The 15,178-nt window shown below is 38.4% G+C and overlaps 1 protein-coding gene across 2 annotated transcripts in view; it reads right to left on the reverse strand.

The window, feature by feature from the left end:
* CYFIP1 (cytoplasmic FMR1 interacting protein 1) overlaps nt 1-15,178 on the reverse strand; it is a 177,417-nt gene that overhangs the window by 61,876 nt on the left and 100,363 nt on the right. For both annotated transcript variants that reach the window (XM_036744850.1, XM_036744849.1), the window contains exon 22: nt 12,654-12,853. In XM_036744850.1, coding sequence (XP_036600745.1) covers nt 12,654-12,853 — 200 coding nt within the window. The remainder of the gene's footprint in view (nt 1-12,653; nt 12,854-15,178) is intronic.

Genomic DNA, 15,178 nt, shown 5'->3' on the forward strand with positions numbered 1-15,178 from the left:
AAACCACATTTAAAAAAAAAAAAGCACATTGCACATGCTACCATGAATTCCTTTGACTTGTTCAGATAGCTAAGATTTGGGGGATAGAGTAGGAAGGAGCAAGGACCCCTGGCTAAAAGAAAACAAACAGGACTTTAGGCAAGTCACTTAAACTTGATGGACCTCATCTACCAAAGAAAGGATGGGGAGAAAAGATGGGGAGTTCTTGTTCTTTTTGTGTGTCATGGGAACACATGGTCAAGCCTATGGGTGTCCTTTCTCAGAGAGATTTTTCAAATAATTGAATGAAATACTCTATTTCAGTTAGATGTTAGTGGAGATAAAGATGTGATTTCTTTGCTGAGTTCATACCAGGTGAAATCTATCCATGGACCCCAGAGTTAAGATCCTCAGAGCCAAACAATCTCAGGCTCCAACCTAGCATGACTCAATGGCTCTAACTAAAAATTCCACACATTTACAAGATGGCTATTCACCTTTAAACAATTTCAATTATGTGCAGTCCTGTAAGGTTCATTAAACTATATGCCTGCCACCTGTACGCTTCATTTCAGAGCTAAAAATAAACAAAACCGAGGAATTAGTCTCTCGGAGAGAGGCTGGTTAATACAACAAATACAATGTGACTTCGAAAACACTCATGGAAAAATCCATTTGTTACAGAGATTATAATTATGTCTAAATTCCTAAAATAGCAACGATCCCAGGTTATTCAACCTATTAGTATAGAGCAGGCTTCTCAACATTTTTAATGTTTACACTGCATCACGAAGATGAGCCTTACATTAACCTGAATCCTAGTAACAAGCAATGACCTACCACTATTTCTCCATATACTATTTTCCCCCCGCATTATCAATCCCCTATGCTGCCTCTCTGAAATGTCACTACCCTCGCCTCCCTGACATGAGAAAGCACCATCGAATAAAATGACCCATTTAAAACTGATTACTGTAACACATATCAAATCTGGTGAGATTAGTGAGCAATGCATGCCATCCATTAACAATTTTCCATTTAGTTTCAGCATTAGACGAAATGGGTTATAAAATATCATGTCTGTCTGCATCAAGGAGGAAAGGCAGTTAGAGGAATAATGAGGATAAGAACGACAAGTAACATTTATAATCTCATTTGATCTCCATGACAACCCTCTAAGTGCTATTATCTCCATCTTACAGATGAGGAAACCGAGGCAAACAGAGGTTAAGTGATTTGCTTAGGCCATGGGTAGGGAATCTTTGGCCTCCAGGTCATATGTGGCCCTCGAGGTCCTCAAATAAGGCCCTCGAGGCCACAAGTTCCCCACCCCTGGCCTAGAATCACACAACTACTTACGAGGTCAGATATGAACAGTTCTTCCTGACTCCAATCCAGGCCCTTTATCTACTGTGCGACCTAACTGCCCTAGGAAATTAGTTTGTTGGGAAAGAGTGGTAGGCTGGACTGGCAGTCAGTAGGGTCTTTGGTTCAAATCCTGCCTCCATATCAAGGACTGAGAGCTATAAACTCCAGTGACTCACTACTTCTCCAGCCTTACTGGATGTAATTCCACAAACTCCGTGGTACTCCCCGTCTTACATCACTGCTGCATTTTCACAAGCTCGGCCCATTTCCTGTAGGATACTTCCCTCCTCACTTCTGCCTTCTGTGATCCCTGATTTCCTTCAAAGCTCCATTTGAGAGCTACATTCAGAAGGCCTTTTCCCAGTCCCTGCCAGGGCCACTGCCTTTTACCAACCCTCTCAACAATCACCTTGTATTTATTTCATAGATGTCTTGCAATAAATAAATATGTTTTCCCTAAAAGACTACAAGTGTCTTCAAGGCAGGGACTATTTCATTTTTTGTCTCTGTATCCACTGTATCCACACAGCAGGCACTTGATAAATGCTTGCTCACTGACTGATCTAATCCATTTGGCCTGGAGTCAGGAAGATTTTAATTCAAATCCAGTCTCAGACACTTACTACCTGTGTGACCCTGGACAGCTCACTTAATCGCTGTTGGCCTCAAGTTTCCTCATCTGTAAAGTGGGATAATAACAGCACCTACTTCCCAGGACTGCTGTGTAAATCAAAGGACAGAATAACAATAAAGAGCTTAGAATAGTGTCTGGCACATTGGGATCATTCTATAAATGTCAGCTATCTGGATAAAATCAATCCCATTGAAAAGTGAATTATCCAAAGTCACACAGGTACCAGATCACAGAATGGGAGACCTAGAGCTGGAAGGAACTACGGAAGCCATTGGAAACTGAGGCCCAGAGAGGTTAAGCAATTTGCCTGAGGTCACACAGGTCACGTTAGAAATAAAATTTGAACCCAGATCTTTTGACCCCAAATCCTGCTTCCCTGTCCCTACCTTCTTTGAGCCTGTTTCCTCAATTGTAAAATGGGGTAAATAATACCCATAATACTTCCCCAGGATTATTGTGAGGATCAGATACAACAACCTACATCAAGTGTTCTGTAAAGCTTGAAAAAGAGAATATTATATATGTTTGTGTGTGTGTGTGTGTGTGTGTAATGTATATAGATATATGTACATATATAGTATCTTTACATGTATATATTATATGCACACATGTATATATGTATATGGATATACTATATATATTCATATTATGTATGTACATATCTATATTGTATATAGAGATACTTGTCTATTTTCACATTGTTATAATCCTGCCCTTTCTACTTCTTCAGGTTTTCAGGGATCTTAGATAACTATTTCCTGGGTAGAAGAAACAGAATAAAAATGGACCCATACATAATGAGGTCCTGTAATGGCAAGCAAAGTGAGACTTTTTGTTGTCTTTTGTTTTGGAGTGCTTCTCAGCACTAAGCCAATCAAGTGCCTTTGATTGAGCCTTGCCTTTGTTTGTAGGAAGGCCCACATCCTTTTGCTAGTTAGGTCACCAGAGGTGTGAAACTCTCAACAGGTGGGAAACCCTCTGACCCTGAAGAAGGGTATATATACTCTGAGGTTAGCATTTTGTTTGGGGCTTACTTACTGGAAGAGTGTTGGTGTGGAGACTCTGACTAGCCTTTAAGGAGCCCCCCCACACCCCCGCCGGCTTTGAAAACCCAAATGTTGGTGCTTCTCTTTCTAGTAACTATGTATGCATAGCTTTGGTCAGACAGCTAGAAGCCTGTCTGTTGATATTTTCTTTGTAATTTCTGTTTGTATTTGCTCTGAAGTTGAGGGTGCTGACTTTTCCCCCTGAACTAAGTGAACGGTATATGTATGTTTGATTAAAGTGAGATTGTAAACCCCTTAAAGTTGCTTTCCTTAGAAAAGCAGATCAAAGAACCTGTGCTAGCAGCCCTCCTGTGTGCTGGTGTTGTTGGTCTTACACAGTTACAGTAGCAGTAAGTAGCATTGTTGTTACAGGTCCTAAAGATGACTCTGGAACCAATGAATATTTGTAGTCTCCTAGGCAAGTTATTAGGGAAAAAAAAGTGCCCATGGCTGTATTCTGCAGTGAGGAAATGACTAGATTTGGAGGCAGGGGCATGGTTTTGAACGCCAGTCTGGATGTAACACCTGTGTGAGACTGAGCACGTCATCTGAGCTTGCAGGGCTCCAGCTTCTCTTATGTAACACAAAGGGGCAGGGCTAGATTTTTTTTAGGTCCTCCAACATCTAATTCTATGACCTTGTGATTTTCTTTTCTTTTCTTTTCTTTTTTTTTTTTTTTGGCTGTATGGTATTTGTGTTTATGGGCATCCATCTTTGCCCAGGGCTCCTAAAATGCCGTGCTCTATGGCCCTGGGTTCAACACAGAGTTGATAAATACAAAAGTATTCACGGGCCAAAGCAGTCTTGGCTGCCACCAATGCCCCAAATCACGAGCAGCGGGAGCATGAAATTCAGACCTTTCATTTTCTCTAATAATTGGGAAAACATCCTTCCTCACAAGGGAATCTATTTTCACCAAACAACAATAAAGGCCATTATAATCTGGTGATAAAAATGATTCTTAGTGCAAGCAGGATTTTCAGTCAAGTCAAAAAGCATTTATCAAGCGCTTACGAGGTGCTAATAAGCACTGAGGATACAATGAAATGCAAAAACTGTTCCTGTCCTGGAGAAACTTAAAATCTAAAGGGGGAAACAATATACAAGCAACTATATACATATACATCTACAAGCCACATTGCTGATAATCTCAGGGGGATGGTACTAGCATTAAGGAGAACTGGAAAAGGCATCTTGTACATGGTAGGATTTTAAATGAGGCTTGAAGGAAACCAGAGAAGCCAAGAGACAGAGGTAAGCAGGAAGAGAATTCCAGGTTGGGGGAGTGGGGGTGTAGCAGCAGACAAATGAAAATGCAGGGTGGCAAAGTCGATAAAACACTGGCCCTAGAGTCAAGAGAACCCAGGTTTGAATCCAGCCTCAGGCATCTACTAGCTGTGTGACCCTGGGGAAGTCACTGAACCCCAACTGTGAGGAGAAGAGAGGAAAGGAAAAGGAAATGCATGGATGTGAGAGACAGAGCGCCTCATGTGAGGAAAAGCAAGGTGGCCAATGTCATTCCATCACAGAATGATAGAGGAGAGTAAGATATACAAAGACCAAAAAGTAAGGAAGGGGCCAAGTTATAAAGGGCTTTAAAATTCCAACCATTTTGTAATTGATCTCAGAGGTCACAGAGGGGGACTGGCATGGTCGGACCATCACTTTCGAAAGATTGATAGTTATCTTGACAGTTATCAATACTCCATCACACACACACACACACACACACACACACACACACACACACACACACACACATTTTATATGTATACATGTATATATGTACACACACATACAATTTGCATTCAGCCAGTGAAGAAGTACTGCTTATGCTCTAATGCAGGGTAGGGGAAGAAGAAAGATGGGGTCTGGGGGTGGGGGTGAATTCTTTTTTTTAAGGGCGTGAAGGGGTTTGGACCTGTGATTGGTATCAATGGTATAGGGAACTTCCAGTAAGAAAACTACTCTACTATTGCAGAGACAGGCAAGGTGTTCTTTTCTTTTCTCCCAAATTTATAGTCTTAGAAATTTGCCCAAGGCACTGAGAACTTAAAAAACAGCTTATTCACAGAGTAAGTATGTGTCTGAAGCAGGACTTGAACCCTGGGTATTTCTAACTCGGAGGCTGGCTCTCTATTCATTCTCATCACATTACTTCTCAAAATGCTGACTTCTATAGGCTTTGAAAAAGAATTAATATGGTACATTTGACAAAAATTTCAAAAACCTAATGACTGAAATGACGATGAGGAGTGAATGAAGAAGGAGGGGGGAGAAAAGGAAAGAAGAGAAGGAAGATACATGTGCAGGACTTCAGTTCATCAATTTCTTGTATAGATCACATTAGCATGCCAATTTCTTCTTCAAAAGGGACATTAAAAATGATAGCCACAACCAATTAGAAAAGGAGATCCAGAATCTTACAGAAGAAAATGATTTCTTGAAAATCAGAATTGGGCAAGGGGAAGCCAGTAAAGTTATAAGAGATCAAGAAATAATAATACAAAATATAAAGAATGAAAAAATAGAAGAGAATGTGAAACATCTCATAAGACAAACAACTGATCTGGAGAATAGATCAGGAAAACATAAGAAAAATTGGACTACCTGAAAGCTATGATCTGAAAAAGAAATCTTGATACAATAATACAAGAAATAATTAAAGAAAATTGTCCTGAAGCATTAGAACAAGAGGAGAAAGTAGAAATAGAAAAAAATCCACTGATCACCACCTGAAAGAGATCCTATGATGAAAACCTACAAGAATATTATAGTCATGGGGCAGCTAGGTGGCGCAGAGTGCTGGCCCTGGAGTCAGGAACATCCGAGTTCAAATCCGGCCTCAGACACTTGACACAATTACTAGCACACACACATCTTGGGCAAGTCACTTAACTCCAATTGCCCTGCCTTCACCCCTCAAAAAAAAATATTGTAGTCAAATTCCAAAAGCCCTAGCTAAAGGATAAAATATTACAATTAACAAGAAAAAAACAATTTAAATATGGTGGTGCCACAATTAGAATCACACAAGACCTAACAGCAGTGACACTAAAAGACTGCAGATCTTGGAATGCTACAAAGTGAAGAGCAAAAGAATTGGGGTTCTGGCCGAAAATATCATACCCAGCAAAGCTAAGCATAATCCTAAACAAAAAAATGGACATTTAATGAACTGTCAGAATTTCAGGGCTTTGTTCATCTAAAAAAAAAAAACCAAAACCCTAAACCTAATAGAAGATTTGACATACAAGAGCCAAGAGAAATATAAAGTATCTACCAAAGACTATTTACAAGGGACTCAATAAGGACAGACTGTTTACCTTTTATGTATATAAAATGTAAAATGTATATCTAAAATTGTTATTAGTAATTAGTTAGTTTATAAGAAAGACTGGAGTAAACCTGAGTACGATATGACTTTAAAAAATAAAACCATTTAGGAAGAGCTAAAAAGATTAATTATTTTATACAAATGTGGCGTGAAAGGAAGAACCAACACAGAGGAACTAGATAGGTGAAGAGGAATGTTAGTTCTGGAAACCTACTTTCACTGGGATGGGTTCAAGAAGGAACAATATCTGGAAGAGTAGAAAAGTCTTCTAAATTCAGAAAGAAACAAAACGCTAAAGGGATAGGGAGGGGAGAGAGGATAAGTGAAGGATTTCTAGAGGGGAGGGTGAGGGAATAGGTTAAAACAGGGGGTATAGAAGGGTGTTTTGATTTACGGGAATGGGAAGATGGGCGGGGAGGGGGGGAATCCTTGAACGGAGGGTAGGTTAAGTAATAGGAGGGCTAGGTAAAGGGTAGAAGTAAAGTAGAGGAGTTAGGAGGGATAGGAAATAAGAGATACGTACAAACATAAAAACAAAGATAAGAAGTAGAATTTGTTGGGGAAAGTATATGTCTATATATGCATGTATATATGTATATCTACATCCATATATAAATACATCTGTGCTTAATTGTAGTGGGGGTGGGGGGAGGAAGGAGGGGAAAAAGAACAAAGTAAAAAGTACACAGCAGAGAACAAAAGAAAACTAACAAGGAAGCAAAGAAAAGATGGACAGCTCTCAACATAACGCATAGTATTAATTATACGGACTTTCTTGAAATGGAAATTTGCTATATATTTTGAATCTTCCTATGTTCTGCTATGCACATGACATGCTTTTTTTCTTTTTTTATTTTGCATTTAAGTTTATAATGTTTCTTTTTCTTTTCTTACTGTGTATTTAAGTTTCAGCAATAAAAAACTGGTAGCCATAAGAATTTTAAAAGAACTATAAACCTCCACGAGATTTACAGACTCTCAGCTCATCAATGCCCAAGATGATAAACTGACAATGTAAGTGATAGAGACATCTTGCTTCGTGCTTCATCTCTGTATTAGTGCAAAAAAAAAGGAAAATTAAGACCAAAAAAAATATCACAAAGCAAAGATGTTCCTGAAGGCAAGCCAACTGTAATGCTATATATAAAATTTAATTCCTATATTGTCTCAGAAGAAATTCAAGCACAGGGCAGATGCTTGGTAAATGTTTGTTGATTAATGTACTAGATACTTCATGATCAAGGTTACTTCTTGACACACAGATCATGACGCTAAAGCTCAGAAATTAAAATTTGTTCAGGATGTTTTATATAATCCAGAGCATCTATGAGCCATCTGATCAGTGTTAAGTCCTTAAGTTCCAGAAATTATTTTTGTGGGTTTATTATAATAATGCTCAACTCCACCTTTAATGGTGATCCAAGTAAGCTTTGAGCTGGCCAGAGAGGCTATTGGACTGGCATGCTGATGATGAAGCACCCAAATAAATAAATCCTAAATATCTGTAGATGAGAAATGCTTCAGAAGCCAATTAGTCTTTCCAATGATTCTACACATGAACTCCTTTTCAGAGGAAGTTTCAGTCCTTAGAAAAGTACATAACAAAGCAAAAAAGACTTTTTGGCATATACTTGATTTCAATCATCTCAGAAAACTTTTAAAAACTAAACTCTAGCTCCTCTCTACTTTCTAAAGGGATCACAAGTTATTCTTGAAGGCTCTTAACATTTTAAGCCTTTCAAAGCATGAACGAGCATACTCTGATGAAAATTTGGTAGAAGCAGCTGCTTCTTTAATCCAACTGTGTTTCTCTTCAGAAGAAACTTCTGGGCTCAGCAAGAACTAAAATGAGTGAAGGGAAAAGGATGTTGAGTCCAAAGTTAAAAAAAGGAAAAGTTGTTCTGCCTTCTCTCATATTCCATCCTTTCAAGCCCTTTCTATCTTCCACCTCCCTATTGGACCATTCTTCTACCGGATACTAGGTAAAATGACTACTTAGGGCAGGGCTGTCCAAAATGCAGCCCACCTACGAGCATAGAAATTTACATAAATGCTTTAGTAGAGGAAGCTGAGCTACCACAGAGCTCTCACTAAAATGGCAAATGAAAATATATTGTCCATTGTTTCAATAAAAACCTAAGGTTGGATGGCCCTGACTTAGGGAATAAACTAACAACAGCACAAGAAGATGATTTCTAAATACTTCTAAGTATATCAGATTTCATTGGCCTGGGTACTGGCCACATCTACCCAGATCATAAAATCTGTAGGAGTTGATAGTCTTTCAGGGTTGCTGTGATGTAACAATTTGTTACTCTGTGATCAACAAAGAAATGAATCTCTATGAACTTTAGCAAGGCTGGCCCCCCCAGAAAATATTGTAGACAAGACTTGCCACACAATCCTTACAACTTGGTAGGATCCTCCAGAGCTCTCTTTGCACTCAGGGTTCAGCTCCATACCACAAGAAGTATTTTAGCAGAATATACAACCTTTAAGATCTAGAAAGCTATCAGGAGGAGCATCGTGGAATGTGAGCATCAATTCTGGGCTTTCTGAAATTTAGCTAAGAAGATAACAAGACTCTTACCTAGCAGCTAATCTTCGTAAATTCTGCCTTCAAAATCTGATGACCTGTACTTCCCCTTGGTTTTAAGGCTCATCATGAGAAAAAAAAAAATTAGTTCAAGTCTGGCCTCAGACCCTTCTAAGCTGTCTGATCTTTGGCAAATCATTTAATCTCTGTCTACTTTAGTTTTTGCACCTATAAAATGGGGATAATGATAGTGCCTATATCCCAGGATATAATGAGATACCATGTGTAAAGTGTTTTGCAAACCTTAAAGTAAGATATAAATGCCAGTTATTATCATCACTATTATTTTAGGAAAAAGTGAAATGATGTTAGCACCAAGCTATTCTGTATCAGACGTGCTCTGTAAGACATCTAGGCAGATAAGAATTTTTCCCCCCACGAAGCTCTTTAATATGCATCTCTATTTGTCATATGTCTTTACTTCTGACAGATATTGTAGGTTATTTTTAGGAAGCCACATTTGGTACAGAATTTTACCCCTCTCCTCAAGAGGGAATGTGCTTATTGAATTGTCTCAATTTCTCTGAATTCAAATGCTACGGATAGTTTAGCACTTTTCCTAACTCAGATGCAAAAGTGACAGTTCTGTCAAGTGTCTGAAACACCCAGGCATCAGAAGAAGGGTGGTTTTAGAAAGAGCCCACACATATGTCAAATAAAGTAGGGAAGAAGACGCCTCTTTTTAATTCTAGGGGTGAAATGACAACTGGATGCAAAACCTTGACAGCGCTGCAGGAGGGGAAAGGCCATGGGGATCCCATATTTCCACTTAGAAACCCTCAGGCCTGATGACCATCATTGAACAAAATGGTTTGAGCCCTGAATCTATTACTTCATTACTTACACAATCTATTACTTCAGGGAATTTCTGAACTGAAACAGATTTACTATGTTAAGAATATATGAAATAAAATATGCCATGCAGAGACAGGTAGTGCAGGGAATAGTGTGGAAGTTTTGGTCAGAAAAATCTGAGATCAGGGGCAGCTAGGTGGCGCAGTGAGTAGAGCACTGGCCCGGGACTCAGGAGGACCTGACTTCAAATCTGGCCTCAGACACTTGACACACTTACTAGCTGTGTGACCTTGGGCAAGTCACTTAAGCCGAATTGCCCTGCCTTCCCCCCTACATAAAAAAAAAAAAATCTGAGATCAAATCCTAGCCCAGACCCTTATAGGATGACCCCAGAGAAGTCGCTTAATTTTTTGTCTCAATTTTCTCATCTGTAAAATGTGGATGATACTAACAGCACCAACCTCATACAGCTGTATGAGGATCAAAATGAGGCAATAAATAAAAGCTCTTTAGACACTTGGAAGGGCTGTATAAATTCCATTATTGCTATTATGGAAAACCACATAGAATGACAGCTTCTGTGCCCACCTGGAAAAGAAAATTTTTTTTCTGAGCTAGAAGAAAACTACTGCTAGCCTGTAAACTTGATTAATTTAACTATCCAAACCAGACACATTCTTTTAGCACAGAGACTTAAAAATAATGCGGCTCCCTTCAAAGTCAAGAATCACCTCGAACACTTGACACTCTATTAGTGAATTCCTGGCTACTTCTGACCTCATAATTTTCGAGTACCAAATGAGATAGCGGAGGTAACATATGAAAGTCCCAAGGTGCTATGTCACTTTATTAGTACTCTTTGTTTTGTTTAACCCAACAATGATGTGGTGAAAGGAAAGCCAGAACAAAAAACCCCTAAATATCAGCATAAATAATTTGGATGTATGTTTTAGTTAAGATAGAAGTATTTATTATAATCGAATATCTCTTTAAAATATTTTCCATGGAAACTCACTTTTTTGAGATGTTAATAGTCAAGGACAAAGAACGGGATGACCATTCGATGAAGATAACAATTATATCTTATTCCTCTACTAGCCTTTTAAGATCCACAAGGTTAAGGGTTTTGTGTTATGGGAACTTTTATCAGCAGAATATTTCTACTGTACCTAGACACAGCGCTTTCCACATAGCAAGGATTTAATAAATATTTCTTGAAAATCTGAATGAATATTGTGGGCTTCTGGCATCAGTCAGGGCATCTGGAACAAAGGTGTGTTGTCTTCCCGATAAGAATGTGAGCTTTTTGAGAGCAGAGGCTGCATGACCTTGTACATAGTAAGCAGTTAATAAATGCTTTATTCATTCACTTAATAAATGCTTTATTCATATTCATTCACTCATGGCTTGGGTAGAGGGGGACCCTTCCAACTCTTGCGATCTTAGAGCAATATAAATTTTCATAGTTCAGTTTCATGATAATCTTTTTAGGCCAGGAGTTGATAGAAACCAATATGTTGGAAAAGTAAACAGTGTGCTGCTGAAAACAGGGGATGCATTATCCATCACTTTAGCTCCAGGAACAGCCCTCTCTCCCTCATGCCTTTCTGCAAAAGAGGAATGTGGACATAAGCCCAACTTTATCACCTACCCCAAGGTATTTAGATCGATTATTTTGGCTTTTATTTTTAAAATCAGATATCTACAAAATGGAATTTGCTGTAGTATCCAATTACATTTGGGGACTGAAGTATTTCCATTAGAAAATCTAACAGTGACATCTAGAGGTACCTGAAAAAGGAGCCTTATGATGGAATTAATTGCTAATACAAATCAAATCTCATATACTTTTTTATCCCAAACTACCAGTACCACAGGCAGGCTTGTCTAGGCAACAAGGAACTCAAGAGTTTGGACAAATCCATCAATTAATCAATGAATAAGCATTTACTAATCACCTATGCGCCAGTCGATGGGCTAGTTGCTGGGGATACGAATACTAGACAATGAAATAATACCTACTCAAGGAGCTTACTGCCTTGGCATGGGAGGTGGGTGAAGACATACGTTCATTTCAATTTTAGCTGTAAAAGGGGAAATAGGAAAATCCCTAAAATTTAACAACGCAAACTAAATTACCATGTCTTCCCAAGCATGCCCAAAGACGACTCTACCTAAAAGCAAGAAGGGGGTACAGATATTGAATTAAATAGCTTTCCTCCCTAGTACTTACTACCTTATTTTCTATCCCCAACAAAAATTTTAAGTTAATGCCATTCAACTTAGAATAGTCAGTAATTGTGCTGTCAATTTATAAAGAGTTGGCATTGGACTGTGGAAAGAGTCGATGTTTACTTCTAACAAAACAATAAACAAAGTCCTACCAAACACAAGCCCAAAGGTGCAATGTAAATGGCAGATTATTACTTTGAGTTCAAATTATACTTCAAAGGGATTCTGAGTGTTTCAGTAGTAGAGCAGAAGAGAAAAAAGAAGTTAAGCTTATTATCTGGAGATGATTAAATGGGGAAAGAAGTTCTGGGGAATACTATGGAAGAACAGGGTCACTCCTGGAGAAGTCTGATTTTCGAGCTAATTTCTGCTGATAACTGAATATAGAAAACAGCAAAGTATAGGAGAGAGAGAACTGGTTTTGGACTCAGAGGACCTGGGTTCAAACCCTGCCTCTGCCACTTTCTTAGGCAAGTCACTTAATGTCCTTGTATCTCAGTTTCCTCAACTGTAAAATAGGGAAGTCAAACTAGGTGGTCTTTGAAGTTGCTTCCAACTCTATGACCCAATAAACGAGCAGCCTAAACAAGTGGCTTCCCCCACCTGTGTTCCATTTAGAAATCTGGCATGATTAACATCAGGACGTACAAAGTAGACAATACTAACCTGTTGGTAGACCCATTGTAACAGTAGTTTGGAAGAAAGTCATAGTTGAGTTCCCAAAAGACATGAAGAGTGATTCTTCCATATGGTGCTGATACATTATGATTGGCCTCTCGGAACATCGCATCAAAGCTGTCCAAGGTCATGTACTTGCTTAGTAGCTTGTGGGTCATTCGGTTTATTTCTACAAGACCATCCAGCTCCTGACCACAAAGAGATAAAAAAATACAATGAAGATGACACAGAAGATGTGGAGCATATAACTAGAATATGGACTGACATGGCTAATGCAGAAATGTTTTGCATGACTTCATATGTATAATGGGTATTATATTTCTTGCCCTCTCAATGAGTTGGGAAGGGAGTGGAGGGAGAGAATGTGGGCTTGAAAATAAAGTTTTAAAACAGAATATGGCTTGATATTAACAATAACAATAAACACCTTATATTTGTATACGGCTTTATTCAACAGTTCAATCATCATTTATTAAAAATCTACTAGAGGCAAGGCTCTAAGGATATATAAACAAAGGAAAAAACAATTTCTGCCCTCAAAGAGCTTACTTATGCAATCATTTCTAAAGTGCTTAAAGCTCATCCTTTGGGGCAAAGTAAAGAGAGACTTCTTAATCCTCAGTATGATGGGGTAAGCAATATGGCCCTAAGATAATTCAGAAAGGAGAGTTTTGGATCAAACATATCCATGATGTGAACCATATGCTTAAATACCTTGCTTAAATTTTTAACCATCAGGTTGTGTTTTGACCTGAAAAGTTTAGTATGCCACCTAATCTGCCATGACTGGGATTTGTACATAAACTGCCAATAAGTGACCTGTGAAATTCCTCAAAATCCTGGTTTTGGCCCTCTTATACCCACATATTTTAAGCTGCTGTGTCTCTGGGCTTGGTTCTGACAACCCACCTAAGAAGGGTACCCCATATAATAGGGGCCAGCAAATTTCAGCCCCTAGGCTAAATATGGCTCAAAGCCTGTTTTGGGATGACCTGCAAGCTAAGAATGGCTTTACATTTGCAAATACACAAATTTGTAATTACACAGATGTAAAAAACATTTGAAATCTGCAAGCCCAACATAGAGGTGGGAGTTCAGATTTAGCTAGTGGGACAAAAGTTTACTAATTCCTACTTTATAAGTTATACTAGGTTTAAACACTTGCATAAACCTATTCATATCATATGGAGCTAGAGAAATCACTACTACATCAAGATTTCAAAGGCAGCTACTTGTCTCTTAATTATCTATTATTAAGCAGATTCTGACCCAGAAATTAAATTTAGTTTGACAACATAAATAGTTTATACCTCTAAACATAAAGGAAGCCCTTAAAAATATTTGATTTCCCCCCGGCTTAAGACAGCTTGCCTGTTTCATTTCTTTGTCTTACAGAAGATTGTTAGTTCTTTGACAGAAAGGACTTGCCACTTATTGTTCCTTACAGAAAACTCTGTATTTCTGACTAAAATACGTGCAGATATTAAGATGTCTGAAATGTCCAACTCAATTATGAATACCATTTCTACACTATCCTCATTGTATACTCCTCTAGATCTGACAATGCCTCACACTCAAAATCTCCCCTGATGAATTAATATCGGATTCAGTAGTTTTAAGAAAAACATGGAAATTTCTTTCTGAAAACTGACTGTATCTCCTAACCAATCTCAGACTCTTTTTAAAATACCTAAATAATGATGATAATAATGATAATAAACATTTATAATCAGACCTTCAGGTTGACTGACTTACAGGAGCATTCTAGTTCCAATGTACTTACTGGGGTCTTAGTTCACTCTCCTACCCCACATGCAAGAAAAAAGAGACTACGCTACAAGAGTCACAAACAGAAAAAGGCCACACAATTTTATCTTCAGTTTCATTAGGAAACCTAAAACTGCTCTATTTCATGCTTTCAGTTGGCAATTAGGCATCCCTGGAAGGAAGATTTCAAGAGGCCCATTACAGAGCACTGAAGATAATGATCTCTCTTTTCTCTCTATACTCTCTGATTTGCTGAGCTTGTAAATTTTCATGGTTTCAGCTATCATCTCTGTGCAGATGCTTCCCAGATATATGTATGTGTGTGTGTGTGTATGTATATATACATATTTATGCACACAAACATGTACACACCCCTAGTGTCTCTCAAGCTCCAGTCCTGTACCAAAAACCATTTATTGGATATTTTGAACTGAATGTCCCCTGAGCCTCTCAAACTCATTATAAAACAGAACTCATCATTTTTCCCCATAAACTGACTCCTCTTTCAAACTTCCTTAATTACTGTCAAGAGGACCACAGCCAATCCATCCACATTTATTAAGCACCTATTATGTGCCAAGTATTGTGCTAAGCCCTAAGGATACACCAAGTGGAGTTTACCATCTAATGGGATTCTAGTCCTGAAATCTGGAGACATACTAGATTGTTTTCTTCCTGATCACTCCATATATCCATTAAGTTGCCCAATCTTGTCATTTCTTTTCCTATATCTCTTGCATATGTCC

This window comes from Trichosurus vulpecula, chromosome 2, assembly GCF_011100635.1.
Source record: "Trichosurus vulpecula isolate mTriVul1 chromosome 2, mTriVul1.pri, whole genome shotgun sequence".
NCBI classification, from domain to species: Eukaryota; Metazoa; Chordata; class Mammalia; order Diprotodontia; family Phalangeridae; genus Trichosurus; species Trichosurus vulpecula.